General features: G+C 40.9%; 1 protein-coding gene across 3 annotated transcripts in view; it reads right to left on the bottom strand.

Annotated features, from left to right (window-relative positions):
* LOC111159955 (galactokinase 2) overlaps window positions 1-14,932 on the bottom strand; it is a 111,655-nt gene that overhangs the window by 32,960 nt on the left and 63,763 nt on the right. For all 3 annotated transcript variants that reach the window (XM_022522681.1, XM_022522677.1, XM_022522690.1), the window contains exons 6-7: window positions 8,934-9,032; window positions 7,354-7,506 (exon numbers count right to left, since the gene is read on the bottom strand). In XM_022522681.1, coding sequence (XP_022378389.1) covers window positions 7,354-7,506; window positions 8,934-9,032 — 252 coding nt within the window. The remainder of the gene's footprint in view (window positions 1-7,353; window positions 7,507-8,933; window positions 9,033-14,932) is intronic.

Below are 14,932 nucleotides of genomic sequence, written 5' to 3'. Positions count from 1 at the left end.
CAAAGAATGGTCCCCAAGTAATGAGAGTGGGCTTTTCCTAAGAACCTTTAAGTCAACAACAACCTTCAAGTTTCCATCTCAGGCTCACTTGAACAAGTCACACTGCCTCAGGCACTTGATCCAAGGAAACTGGGCCAGGGATGAGTGAGGAGACAATCTGGGAGAGATGCCTGCTGCCTACAAGGTTGTTTTTCAAAGGCAGCTTCCCCGAGTGCTTTCCTTCCCCAGACAGACGCACTACCACACAAAAGCTAGCATTCACTCCAGCAATATCCCGGTTTGCTGTCGGGTCCACTTAGCCCCCAGGTGGAGGGTCCACATAGCCAATCGGTCTGTACTTCAGTGGAGGATGAAATCTACCCCATGCCATCAATGACAGCTGCAGGGCCATGAGCCACTGACTAATAGCACACTACACTGTGTGAGTAAAATTGGAAAGCTGCTTAAGCCCTTTGAAATCTGGCTCAGGAAGCAGAAGGATGACTTGCAGATGAGGGAAGTGGGTGGGTAAGATCACTGTCGCTCAAAGACAACTTCGTGAAGGAATTTGCCACTTGAGGCCTTGGTGATGGCCTACATCACATTTGTGAAGCAGGGCTATGAGTCAGGGCTATGGGTCATTTCATCACAAGCTCCTCACTTGTAGCAGGGTGGGGAAATAAGAGAAAGTGGCTCTTGGTCAACATTCACCACTTTCTTCTCACCACTGCAAATATTAAGTATTCATACTAGATACCACTTCTGGGAGGTTCCCATACCTGTTCCATGCTCTGTAGGCAAGAAAGCAGGCAACAAGTGTTTTGTCTGCAGACATGGAAAGAGGCAGATAAATAGTGCTAGGATCCTGTCTCAGGTTGGTGTCTCTCAGAAATGGGCTCTGAGGCAAGGATTTAGGGGGAAGGATGATTCCAAGATGCTGGTAGAGGAGTGGAAAGTGAGACAGGAACAGAAGTCAATGCAAGGTGCAGTGACATGGACAAGTGAGGCTGGGCCTGCTGAACCTGTGTGTAAATACCTCTGATGTGTCCTGCCTGTGGGCAAGAAAGCTAAAATATTTACCCACTAATTCTCATCTAGCCCCCCATTGAGGGTACTACAAAGGACATTAGCTCCCTAGCACCTCCAGGTCATCTCAGGTGCACACTTAGAACTCAGCCCCTGCCAGAAAAAGCCCTTAGTCTGGGACAGTTGCTGGAGCTCCCAGTGAGAGGATGTGCTAGGAGAGGGCTAAGATCTGGACCCTAATTCAGGAAACTAACTGTCAGAATCCACCTCTCTTTGACTTTCCCATTGCATTTAGCAATAGTAACAAAGCAATGGGAAAAGTACCCAGTCTTCTCTTCCCCCTGGTCAGCAAAGGCTAAAATTTCTAATCCCTTCTCTGACTTACCTCTAAAAACAACAATTCATTCAACAAGCTGTTTTCCACACAACAAAAGCAGCTATGTTGTTTTTGTTTCTGGTTATGTAAGTCACACATGCTTATTTTTAAAATTTCAAAAAGCAAAAAACAGCTCAAAGCACAAAAAAATATGAAGTAAATCATCTGTAATTACTCCAAGATAACCACTAACCACTATTTTGATAACCATACTATTATATTTATGCAAACTTTCTGCATACCTACACACATAAAGTTTGATATTGATGTGATCATACATAGTTGTTTCTTATCATGAAGACTTATTATTTTTTGCTTATGTCCCCTTCCCCCCTCCAACTACATAGAGCTGTTCTCCAGTATTCCACAGCAGCTGGTGACTTCCATGTGCATGTTCTACTCGTCACGATCATGAAAACAGCACAATGTTGACCTTCCTGAATGTTAGTAATCCCCGCTGTCTGCACTCAGGCTACAGGATAAATCTGAAGAAACCTGCACAACTGTACAGAACAGATTGATGACAGTTCTCACTGTACCCTCAGCACATCCTGGAGTCCCCAGATATTGTGCTCTGGATCTAAATCCCTAACACGCCTAACTCCCATGGGGCACAATGGAAAGCACAGGGGTGGAGACACATCTGGACTCCTGCACTTACTTAAAACAGGTCACTGCCTAACCTGGCCTGATACTCCCAGCATGTAAAAAAGGCATACTTAAACTTAATGGCTACTTCACAAGCTACTGTGAAGATTCAATAAGATAACAATGAAAAATATCTAGCGGCCCAGAAGAGGCACTTTTGTGAAGAGCAAGTTTCCCTCCCTCCCCACATTCCCCTCTCTTATTAGTTCTCACCCACCTGACACCTTCTTCCATGCTTTCAAACATAGACAGATCTCTGCTGTCTTAAAATCCTTAATCCTAAAGCTACTGCTCTTTATCTCTCCCACTCTTTGACTAACTACCAGTGGCCCACAGTCTAGGCCTTCAGTAGCCACTCTCACTATTGAGTGTGGCCTCCCAAAGATTTTTCCTTACTTCCTGAACCACTTCCAAAGCCACTGGAGTTTTCTTGGTCCTTTAGCCTTAACAAGGCAATGGCTTCTGGCACTCTTCAGTACGTACTTTTTTCCAATTCTGTCTTATTGTTTCTGTAGCCTTGAATTTTCCTGGTTTCTCTCTCACCTCTCTGGTCCTTGCACCATTTCTTTCCATGACTCATTTTTCCCCTTTCATTACCTACTTCCTAACTGAAATCACCTTCCAAGGTTAACCCCTGGCCTTCTGGCCTTTTCTTGCCACATTCTTTCCCTCAGCAAATTGAAATTAGTTCTTGGTTTCAACTACTGTCTCCAAACAAATACTCCTGAAGACTATCCCCCAAGCCCAAAAATATAGGTGAGGAATGGGGGAGAGCCTTCAGATGTATTCCTAACCAGTAGGAGAAAACTCCATGGGAAACATCACTACCTCTCACTTTCCAGTCACCTTCCATCCAACCTTCTATAAACCTACCAAGGATAGCACTGTGCTTTCCACCCCATCATTTCAGCTTGAAACTGCAGCTTACCAACTCAGTGTTTTTCCTTCACTGACACATATTTGCATGCGACTCTCCGGGCTCTGGGCACAACAACAGTGTGTGGCTCCTGACCACAGGGAGCTCACAGTCTACCAGAGGAGACAGGTATTTCAATAACGATTACACTGTGAAGAACTTAATCTAATTGTGATAAACTACTTTAATGGAAAAATACAGGAGGTGGTAAGAGCATATAAAAGGACATTTAACAAGGAGAGTGGGAAAGCTTCACAGCGAAAGGAGAACAGACACCCAGTCATGGAGAGCTTTAAACCCAACCCCCTTTACTAAGTTCAGTCACAGCTTCTCTCGTATCCCTCCCTCTGTATCCCATCCTCACTTCTCTTCTACCAAGGCAAAAGTTCCTGCTGCCAGGTTAATACGTCTAATACCTTGCTAACAGCATCAGCAGCTGCCCACTGCTCCTGGGACAAAGCCTGGTTGATCCTTAGTGCAGCACTGAAGGCCTGGCCACAATCTGGTTCCACTAAACACATGGACCCTATCTCCCCATATGCACTTCCTCTGCCCTGCAGCTTGGACCCACCATGCTGGGCCTTGTCCACACTAGAGTCTTGGCAGAGTGTGCTCTACTAAATCAGCAGTGCTGAACAAAATGGGCCACACTCTTAGTCTCTGGTTTTCCCCCATTTAAATTCAAGGAAACTGCCAAAACCTTGACATTATGCCCACTTCTCACGTTCTGTCACCAGAGAATAAGTTCCATATTGACCATTAAGTGGCAGGAGCTAAAAAAACTGGATGAGTGATGATCCCTGACTAGATAAGCTCTGTAAAGAATCACATTATAAAATTTCCTTGAAGTGCCAAAGGACCACATGAAACTCTCTCTTTCATTGCTTCAGTTGTTGCCACAAAGAGTTCAGGGTATGCAAAAGCAATGGAATAATTTCTCTTCCCTTTTTGACTTCCCCTAATACTCATTATCAGCATCACACATTTTATCCCCCAATAGGATTAAGGGATACTCTCTTTCATAGACACAAAACATTTCTGGAAAAGTTTAAGCCACTGAATGTGTGTAAAGTATGAAAAATTTGTGCTCATTAAAGATTTCTGGCCACTTTGTTAATTTAAGAACATAAAAATGTGCTTCACATAAAAGTATCACTTACGTAAGTAATTATAAATCTCTACTGAGTTTGCTTTGAAATGTTCTTAATTTTAGTTGAAATGGCTCTGTAAGACTCTGACTTTCAATGAATCTGCATCAGTTAGTTTTTGGAAGCTACTAGAAAGAGAGGAGGAGGGAGAAAGAAAGAGGGACAGAAAGGAGACCTGAGGACATAGATGAAGCTATCAACATGAAAGCAAAACAAAGAAAAACCATCTTCTTTGGTTGGGTGCACTTCCCTGTGTTAAGTAGGTACAAAAGGCACTCGTTTTCATAAGAGGAACTTGGAGAGCTGGGAGCAGAGTGGGAAAATAAGTGTCACTCTTTACAGTTTTGCTGTGTAGAGCTCCATCTGATCCGTGTCATTTTCAAAACTCTCCTAATTAGTCATTTCTGCCCTGACATTTCATTTCTACTGTCTGAAAATAGAAAGTTTGTCCAGATTAAGACAATGTTCCTTACCTTTTTACATGGGAGGTTTATTTCCCAATTTAATGAGATCATTTCCAAACAACTATTATATTCATTCACATATAAATAAAAGAATGGAAACATATGGGAAGGAAAATATGCTTAGCAGAATTCCAGCCCATGTTGTTAGGCAGAAGTGTATTGTTTTTTTAATCTTTCTTTCTCTTTCCTTCTTTCCTTCTTTAATCTTTTCCTTTTTAAACTTTCTTTCTCTTTTCTCTTTCCTTCTTTCTCCATGCCTAGCATGGAGCCTCATGTGGGGCTTGAGACCAAGTGTCAGTGACTGAGCACCCCTAGGCAAAAGTGTATGCTTAACACCAAGATCATATTAGCAGTTTTATCTTTATTTTAGTTTTATTTATTATACAGAACCTTGGATTCTAGTAGTTTGCAGCAACATGATTTAAGAAACATTTTCCATCTTGATAAAGTCTTTCACTTTACTTTCTTCCATATTTTAAAAGACAGGTAAGTTCAGAGTATGCTCCCACTGGGAGGAGTGAGCAGCAAAAAGCAAAGTTCAGATGCCAATTTCACTGACCAGAGTACCTCTCAGACTCTCAGGGAGCTGTCAACTCCGGTTCTTGAGGAGGCTCTGCAGTGGATTAAGATTTCTACATACAACTGCTCCCAAAAGAGATGCCTTTTTTCCAGTCAACTCTGACCATTTCCCTATCCTGACAACTTTCACTAGAGATTCAGCACCACCACTGTATTCCTCTCTCTCCTTGCATCTCAGGAAGACAGGAGTCACAAGGTGAACCCATTTCACATCTCATAGTTGCTGAGCTCACCCACAGATCTCGTAGAGGCTATCTCATTTTGTGATAAGACTTTGAAAACAATGTTGTGTATGCTTGAAGTCTCCTCAGGAAGGCAACACTTACTCATCAATCTCAAAGTAAAGTCAGCCTGAATAAGCCCTCAAACAAATAAGGCACTAATTTCTTCCATCTCCTGAAAGAGGAAGCTTGTCCTAAAGGAAAATATAGTTCACTGAAGCCTTGATATTAAAGTTTACTGCACTACTTCTCATGTATGCATTGATCAGATAACATCAAGAGTTTAATATTAAAACATTTCCTTTAAGTAATTTTTAGAAATTATTTGAATGAGTAATTTCCAATTTTAAACATTTAAATCATGATTTTTTAAAAAAATATTCATGCCAAAATTTTCCAGGAAAAACAACTTTTATTTTAGTGGTTCCTCATATCTTTACTCTTCTTAACTTCACAACTTCAGGGGATGGGAGTAGGGTGAAGTGACAAGTCAGTCACAAGGGTTGACCCCACACCTTAGATATGTCCAGAGTAACTAGTCCAATATTCACTTGTACAATATTGTAAAAGTAGGCAAAATAAATATGACAGGGCAGGCAACATAGGGAGTAGTCATTCATTTATTCAACAAATGTTTATCCTGTGCCTGTTTTGGCCTAAGCACTATGCCAGGCATTAGAGATATAAGAGTTATCAAGATGGACCCAGCCCTGGCTCTCAGATAAAACTGAATCAAAAGGAGGAAATGGACATTAAGCAATTGTGATAAATTCTGTAACTGAGAAGTGCAAGAGCTATGAAATAGAAGAGAGACTTACCTTAGTCTGGGAGTAAGGAGGTCAAGGAAGGCTTCCTGGGGGATATTTTGCCTAAGACTTCAAAGTAGGCTAGGGGAAGAGTGTTCTGGGCATGTGTAAAGTCCCTGGGGTGGGAATGAGCATTATGGCTGAAATGTAAAGGGAGTGGGGGATGCTAAGACAAGAAGAGGATGAGGTGCACAGGCATCAGATCTTGCAAAGCTTTCTAGGCAGTGACAAGGACTTTTTACTTTATTCCAAGGAGATAAAAAAAGTTTTGAAAAGTGTAAACCAAGGGAATTATCAGATCAGATTTAAATTTCTAAACCACCATTCTAACTAGGAGAAAGCACAGTACAGCCCCAAAGCCAGAAACCTCTGGCTCCTAGGCTTAGTTCTCTCTACCTTTCTGGTCAGACCATGTACCTTTCTGGATCCTCCACAACATTTCACTTCTGTTACTGCCTGATCACATACTAACCATTTCCTACTTCACATCCTCTAATTTTAACTCTCCACTCAACTCTCTCTATTTTTATGTCTTATATCCTTTTGTATAGCTTCATGGTCCTAGGCATACAAGAGGTATTCAATGAATACTTCCTATGTAGGTTGAAGGTTTGACTGGCAAGGGTCTTCTAAATTGTGGAACAGAGGACTGCCAAGACTCCCTTCAGGTTTCTGTTTCCTTGGCACACATGTAAAAGTCTTTTGGGCACAGGAGTGTTACAGTAAGCCTGTATTTTTAGAGCGGCCAGTGATGGCCCACTACAAAAAAGGTGCATCCGAGAGGACCAGCTGTTGAGGCTACCATCACATTTGTCAAGGAAACAAGATCAGTTATGGTCACTTCCCATCAATCACCTCCAACTATCTTTCTCCACCCTTACCTAACCCATGGCCTATGCTTCACAGATATAAACTATCCTCTTCTCCCCAGGGCCACCCTAGAAGACTCAGCTGTGAAGTTCATATAGCTTCTAAATACCTCGAGGTTGCAGGGCACATCTAGTAGGTTTATTTATCTCCTGAGTTTGGAATCAAATTGTTCTCTACCCAGAGACCTTCATTTAGAATAGTACTCCAGTCAAAATGATGCTCATAACTTGAGGGAAAGAGACAGAGTAGCAGAGAGAAAAAAAAAAAAAAAGGACAAGAGAAAGCCTACTCCAAGTTTCACTAGTTTGCCAAGTTCATACCTTTGCAGCCAGCCGACACTCCATCACCCTGATATTGAAATGAGAAGTCGCTGCCTTATTCATTTCCACACAACTGTTGGCAATCACAAATACTGCTCCACTTGGGAGTTTCACATCAGTTGCCCTCAGAGGACTAAATTCTATCAACTTGGCCTATTGGAACAAAAAAGACAGGTGAGATATAATGTATTAGAATTCAGAAAATGTTTAATCTTTTATTTATTTATTTACTGTAGCAAAATTTTTTCATAAAAATGCATTCATTCAATTCAAATATTATTTATTGACTTCCAGACACTGTACTAGGCACTGGAGATATAACAGTGAGGAAGACAGACACTGTCCCTGCCCTCGTAGAGCTTACTATCCAGCAGGAAAGACAATCAAGTGGACAAATACATTCCTAGGTTGTGTTTCAATGGTCAAAAAGCCCAGGCTGCTTTATAGACACATGGTTGAAGAACCTGATCACCTAGTGTAGGCTCCTTTGAAAAAGGGAAAATCTACACTGAGTCTTAAAGGCTGAGCAAGAGTAGAGCAGACAGAGGATTTCTTGACCCAAACAGGATATCAAAAAGAGGGAAAAGCAAACACAAGTTCGGAGGCAAAAAAACATGAGATGTTAATAAAGCTTTGGGTATTGAAATTTGCCTGGAGCTCAGAGTTTGAGGGTTGAGGGTTCGTGAGAGGGTAGAATGCAGAGGTAAAGCAGGAGCCAGACTGTGACGTGCTTTGCAAGCTCAAAGAATTTGGACTTTGTTCAGATTCTATAGCTAACTTACATTAACATCAGCACTCTTGCCACCATGTCTGCTTGTCAGGTCTCATCCAAAACACCCAGAGTATTTTCTTAACATTAAACCACTTTTCCTCATGGTTCATGTCTTTGGCTTAGAGGAATCAAAAATAAATATTCTTAATAAGAAGATATCCAGGTATTCTTAGAAAATAGCCAAGCTTGTAGGAATCTGATGAAAAACTAGGAAAAGACTTTAAAGAAATGTCTGCTTCTATTTTGGAAATGGGCAGTTTATGGGCAACAACCAAAACCTCTACCCTGCCTAAGGGAGTTGATAGCCAAGGGGAAGTGGTATCCAACTAAAGAATTCATCCCTGGCTTCCTGTCAACATTCTTTTCCCCACCACTGAAGCCCCAAAAATGTTGACAGAGAAAAACGATACCAAAGAGTAAATTATAAAAAGAGGGGTTGTGAATATATGTGGTAAGAAAAGTTAACATTTGGGTTTAAAACCAACAAGAGATTATGAAAATGCCATGAAATGAGTGATTCGGGACAAGAGTGGGAAAGGTGGTCCCAAAAACTAGGGAGTTGAGAAATCTCATCTTAACAATGGAGGGAATAACTAGGCACAAGAGAAATCAGATCTGAGGTATGATTCTGGAAGCCTGAGGAAGAGGTGATCAATGTGAAACAGATTACATGAACTGGTAGCAGTCCTGAATTACAAAGTAGATGATAAATACCATTTACAATAGAACCTAATAGAATTGACTGCCCAGAACCTCTTCATATGAACTTTCCCTAGTTGATATTTCCAAATAGCTCAGTATCACATACAGTTCCTTCTTCTGCAAGAAATGATATGGACTGGTCCATCCCTCCTCCTTCAGTGCCAATATAACGCTCACTCTTGGCACAGATTTCCGCAAGTTCCACCTGAAAAAGTAAAAATTGATTTGCACTATGAGTACAGTCATAATTTATTTCTCATTCATTTCTTACTCCAGGCATGACAGTTTTGAATTCCAGTGCTAACTCTGATCATTTGATAAAAGCTGCCTGAGGCACTGTGTTAACAAGGACTCTAAGACTACCACTGAGCTCCATAAGAAAACATACCATGATGAATTAATGTTTACAGTGGGATGTAATGAGATACTGGCTATGCATGCCATGTATTTGCTCTCCATAAAAGACTCCATAGGGCAAGCAGTTTCTTCCATCTTTCTATTTGCTCCATCCCTCTCTATACTAGTATCACCAAAAATCTTATATGGGTACTCACTCATCCCTCCCTTCATTTGTCTTTCTTTGCTTCCCCACGGTGGACTTTTCTAGTCCCCATACAGCCAAAGTGGGGTCATGCAACTTTATCCTCCAGTCCAAAAGTAATGCCGTCTGTATGGCATTTCCATTAAAGATAAAAATCATCATGAAATTCTTGTCATTTCATCAAGAAAGAAATTTCATCCCTTTCATCAAGAAAGATCATGAACTAGCATCATCTCCCCAAGACACATCTTCCTCCAACCATGATGAAGAGGCCCAACACACAAACGCAGTTCTAATCCAAACTGAGTATGTCAAAATATGTGTTTAAGAATCTTCAATGGCTTCCTACTAATTAATGAAATAAGCTTAAGCTCCTCAATCTGGCATTTCAAAGCCTTCTAAAATGTACAACCAATTTGCATATGAAATCATATTATCTACCACTCTTTTCCAATTAGATTTGTCTCCTTGACCATCTCACACATTTGTGCAACCTGGTATTACCCCCTATCTTCTCTCATATAAATCCTATAGCCAGTCAAACCTGGCTTACCAACTACCTACTATGGACAAGTCATTGGGCTGACCACTCAAATCTTCTTCCCTCATAAAGTATTCCTCAAATATTGTTCTTACTAAGGCATCCTCTTTCTCTGAACTTCTACAACAATTACAGTTAGGATCATCCATTTACTCACTCTACTATTCATCCATCCATCCATTCATTTTTTCTTTCTCCTAAGACTTGATTCAGGCCCTTATTATTTCTTACCTATTTTTACTGGAAGATCCTCCTGGAGTGATCATTCTGAAGCTGATAATCATCTCTGGCCTGCTTGGTTGCCAACACCCTGATGCTCTTATTTCTCAACATGCCTTTAAGTCCATAATGACACAATGTCTTTAATGACATCCCTCTCTCACCTCTCCAGTCTGCTCTCCTACCACTAACCCTGGAAACCCTAAGTTCGGACCAGGAATACCAAACAAATACTTTTCTTTATCATCCTTAAGCTCTTTCATCTCTCAGTCTCTTTCAAAGTGCATTTTACAGTCCTCCTTACTCAATAATCCCCTCTCCAGCATCCCCCACTAGTCACCAGGACCAACTCAAGCACTGTCTCTCCCTGGAACCCACACCACCACCTATATGCACACACACCACATAACACCTCCTCTGCATTCCTGTATACTAATTATTCTATTCTCATTTATCAAACCATGCTTTAAGTGTAGGTTTACTTGTCTTTTTATCCACCAGTCTATGAGAGCCCTCTTAACTATTTTGACTAAATCCCAGTGTTTATTTCCGTTCTTTAACTGTGTCAGCTTTTGATCACATCTGTTTTCCCTGGAAAATTGTCAGTCTTATTAGAGATAGACAAATTCTGGTTTTTCTATTGTGTTCCCAACTTCACACAATGCTGAGCAACATAGTAAATAATAAATACCTGCTGCTTTCGCTTTCTGAGAATAGCTGCCCCAATACCATGTGAGAGAGTCTGTGTCACATTCCTTGTTGGTCATGTGGATTCACTACCTTCGCTTGTGACACGAGGTAAACTTGGGACTTTGATGTGATGGGCAATGCAAATGGCCTTGCTAAACACACAGCCAAGTGACCTGCCCATTACAGGCACATTAAAAATATACCAAAAACTAACTATGTACCGGGTGGTGATTAACATAATATAATAAAAAATGAATTGAAGGGCGCCTGGGTGGCTCAGTGGGTTAAGCCGCTGCCTTCGGCTCAGGTCATGATCTCAGGGTCCTGGGATCGAGTCCCGCATCGGGCTCTCTGCTTGGCAGGGAGCCTGCTTCCCTCCCTCTCTCTGCCTGCCTCTCTGTCTACTTGTGATCTCTCTCTGTCAAATAAATAAATAAAATCTTAAAAAAAAAAAAAAACTTAAAAAAAAAAAAGAATTGAAAAAATAAAGTAGCAAATAAAAGGTCAAAACACCTAGATTTTAAAATGCAAAGAAATAATATATGCAGGTGAGGAAGTCCACAGAGCATTCGGTTAAGAATGATGAGACCTGAGTCTCTCTATCACCCTCAGCCAGTGTGAAAAGTCACCTCCCCAGCAACATCCATAACAGCCACATTTACATGCTAAGTATCTGGCATAATCTCTTCTGCGAGCAGTATCTCCTCTGGTTATCCTCCTCACATGGATGAGGAAAATAGGACTTGGAGACATATAACAGAGTGTGGAAAAGCCATTTGAACCTCTTCCACCTGACTCCATAGACTTTGCTCTTTTCACACTGGACTTCATTACTCCTCTCCTGGCCCCAACCCTGGAGATAATATAACCTATTTTCTCACTACCTCAAAGGGATGTGAAACGACAAATGAGATCACCAAAAGTTAAGTATCCTCCCTTTTAAGAGGAAAGAAACTAAAGCACTGAGAAATATGTGCTTATTGATTATTTTTTAAAATGTCTTCCATGTAGCAACAATAGGATACTTTTACTTTAAACGCAATGTTAATTTTTCCAGACTATCTATTTGGATAGAATTCAGAGGGACCCCAGAAGCCCCAGAAGCTCAGTGTCAAGGAGAGTCCACCTGCAGGGATGTGGACATCCCTACACTTTGCTGAATTCTGACAGATGGATCCCATGACTGGACAGACAATACCCAAGAGTTCTAAATGTGAGGAAACAAAAGAAAATGAAGATAAGGAAGCCAAAAAATGAAAGGATGATTCATTTTACAGTCCCCCCAAAGCGCAGATGGAAATCAGTAGTAAATATGGAGGGAAAAAAAAAAACAGTATCAGACACCTCTAAACCTTGCTTAAAGTCCCAAAGCTCCTGCCAACTGGCTGTTGTAGATTTCTTAATTTTTCCAAGTTTCCATTTCTTCATATACTATTAATAATAATAGTTAAGATTTATTGAGCACTTATTACATGCCAGGCACTGTTTTTTTTTTTTTTTTGACAGAGAGAGAGAGATCATAGGTAGGCAGAGAGAGGAGGAAGCAGGCTCCCTGCCAAGCAGAGAGCCTGATATGGGGCTCGATCCCAGGACCCTGGGATCACGACCTGAGCCGAAGGCAGAGGCTTTAACCCACTGAGCCACCCAGGCGCCCCGCCAGGCACTGTTCTAATTACTTTGTATGAATTCATTATTTACATCTTATAATGACACTATAAGATAGGTAGTATATACTCATTTTACAGATGAGGAAACTGAGCAGTTTATTAGCTGAGACTAAGCTAGTAATTACAAAAGGTGAAATTCAAACAAATTGTCTAACTCCAGAGCCTATACTCTTAATCACCATGCTATATAACCTCCTATCCATAATACAAAGAAAAATACCCACCTGCCTAGCTATGGGATTATTGTGATAATCCAATGAATTAAATAAAAATATCTCATAAGCTCTAAAGAACTATACAATTGTTAATTTTATTATTTGTACATAATAAATAACGAATCATTTGATTTACGCAAGTAGCTAAGTCCCAAGCCAAAAGTAAAAACAGGTATAATTATTCTGGAAAACACAACCATTTTTTTTTTTTAAGATTTTATTTATTTATTTGTTAGAGAGAGAGAGAGAGAGAGAGAGCATGAGCACAGGCAGAGTGGCAGGCAGAGGCAGAGGGAGAAGCAGGCTCCCCGCCAAGCAAGGAGCCCAATGTGGGACTCGATCGATCCCAGGACACTGGGACCATGACCTGAGCCGAAGGCAGCCGCTTAACCAACTGAGCCACCCAGGCGTCCCAACACAACCATTTTTTAAAGTGTTTAGGAAAAGACAGAATATAAAAGACCAGATGTCCCCAGGAGAACTAATTTAACAACAGGCAGTAATAGAACCTGAGACAAACAGGAATGTGTGTGCTCCATGTGAAGCAGTTTAATAAAACTAGGGGGGGGGGGGTCCCTGCCTGCCAAACAAAATATGCTTGTAGTAGAAACTTCAACAGCAGGCCTGCAAGTAGCTTTTCCAGTGGCCCTAGCCCTTCACCCCCATACCAAAAGCAAAATGTCAAATCCAAAATTGTTATGACAAGTGAAGAAACTAGAAACAAAAGTTTTTTTAAATCTCAAATCCTGATGAAGCAAAAAAAAATCGCATTCTTTTGTAGGTCCATAGCCTTAGCCAGAGACGTCATGAGCCCAACTTGGAAACTCATTAACAGGGGGACCTTAACAGCAGGGGGTGTAAATGGGAGCAGAGAATGCCTGTCATTCTGGGTAATGCGAAGGATACATGTGAGCCAGCCGTGCCTATTCTGTCTTTGGAGGCCCTGGAAATAGATCTATAAAAAAGGCCTCCAAGATTTATAATCCTTGCAAAGAACTGAATCAATACTCCATTCGGATTTGAAGTATTTAAAACAGCAATAGCTTTTAGGAGAATAAGATGATCTTCAAAAATACATTAACAAACTGTATGCAAAGAAACCTATCAGAACTTCAAAGAAAGATCAAATAGAATTTGAGGACCCAATTCAATTTAACAAAGGATAAAGTCATTTTTTTCCTAGACGTTTAAAGGATTCCAAGGCTCCCCCACTTCTCCTATCTCCCCACATCACACACACACACACACACACACACACACACACACACACACACACAGATACACACAAGCCCTGAGAGCCCTCAGGCAAGAATAGTGAAGCTCTAAGTGAAAAGAGACTCATTCCCCTCCCCACCAATGTATTTTCTTCTGCCCTTACACCTGAGTACTTCAAGAACCCTAGGTGCCTCCAAACTAGTCACTTGCAGCATTTAGCTCTATCCCTTCCTACAAAATACTAATGTCTAAGAATCATTAGGGATGACAATTGGATTGCGTGAGGAACTTTCCCAAAATGTATACCTAATAAACTCATTTATATTTTGAGCTCCTGCTCTCTGGACAGTTAAGAGAAATCTGGCATTATTCATAGGCCCTCTTTTAAAGCTACTAAAGATAGTTAAGCTAATTTAGCCCTTTGTGTGTACTTCTCTTGAAGCAGCCTGGGAGAGAATCAAAAGTCACATGGGTTCCCAAATTATACAGCTTACGCATCTGCTGGCCAGTGGGGCACTGGTAAGAGGAAAAATAACAGGGTTAGATTTAACAGTCACTGAGAAAGAGGGTGCCTGGATGGCTCAGCTAAGCATCATAGTCTTGATTTTGGATCAGGTCATGATCTCAGGGTCCTGGGATAGAGCCTGGCTTTGGGCTCCCTGCTCAGCAGGGAGTATGCTTGTATCCCTCTTCCTTTGCCCCTCCCCACCATTCTCTCTCTCTCCTTCTAGAATAAATAAGTAAATCTTTTTTATTTGTATTTATTTATTTATTTTAGTAAATCTTTTTTTTTTTTTTTAAGTCACTGAGAAGGGCTAAAGATTCATGAATACCTTGCCGAGCAAAATCTCGATATTTATAAAAACAAAACAAAAAGACTCAAGGTATTAATACAGTAGGTTCTATCTTTGTTTAGCAGTTTTATTAATGAGACTGTTACAAGTAGAATAGTTACATGGTCAGGAAGTGTTAATGTCTGAGTCAGTTAGCCGTGACTTTGAGGTGCCTTGTATTCAC

The sequence above is a fragment of the Enhydra lutris genome, unplaced genomic scaffold (assembly GCF_002288905.1).
Source record: "Enhydra lutris kenyoni isolate GAN:26980312 unplaced genomic scaffold, ASM228890v2 scaffoldscaffold4, whole genome shotgun sequence".
NCBI classification, from domain to species: domain Eukaryota; kingdom Metazoa; phylum Chordata; class Mammalia; order Carnivora; family Mustelidae; genus Enhydra; species Enhydra lutris.
The sequence above is the reverse complement of the archived record's forward strand: the minus strand, read 5'-3'. Positions and strand labels throughout refer to the sequence as shown.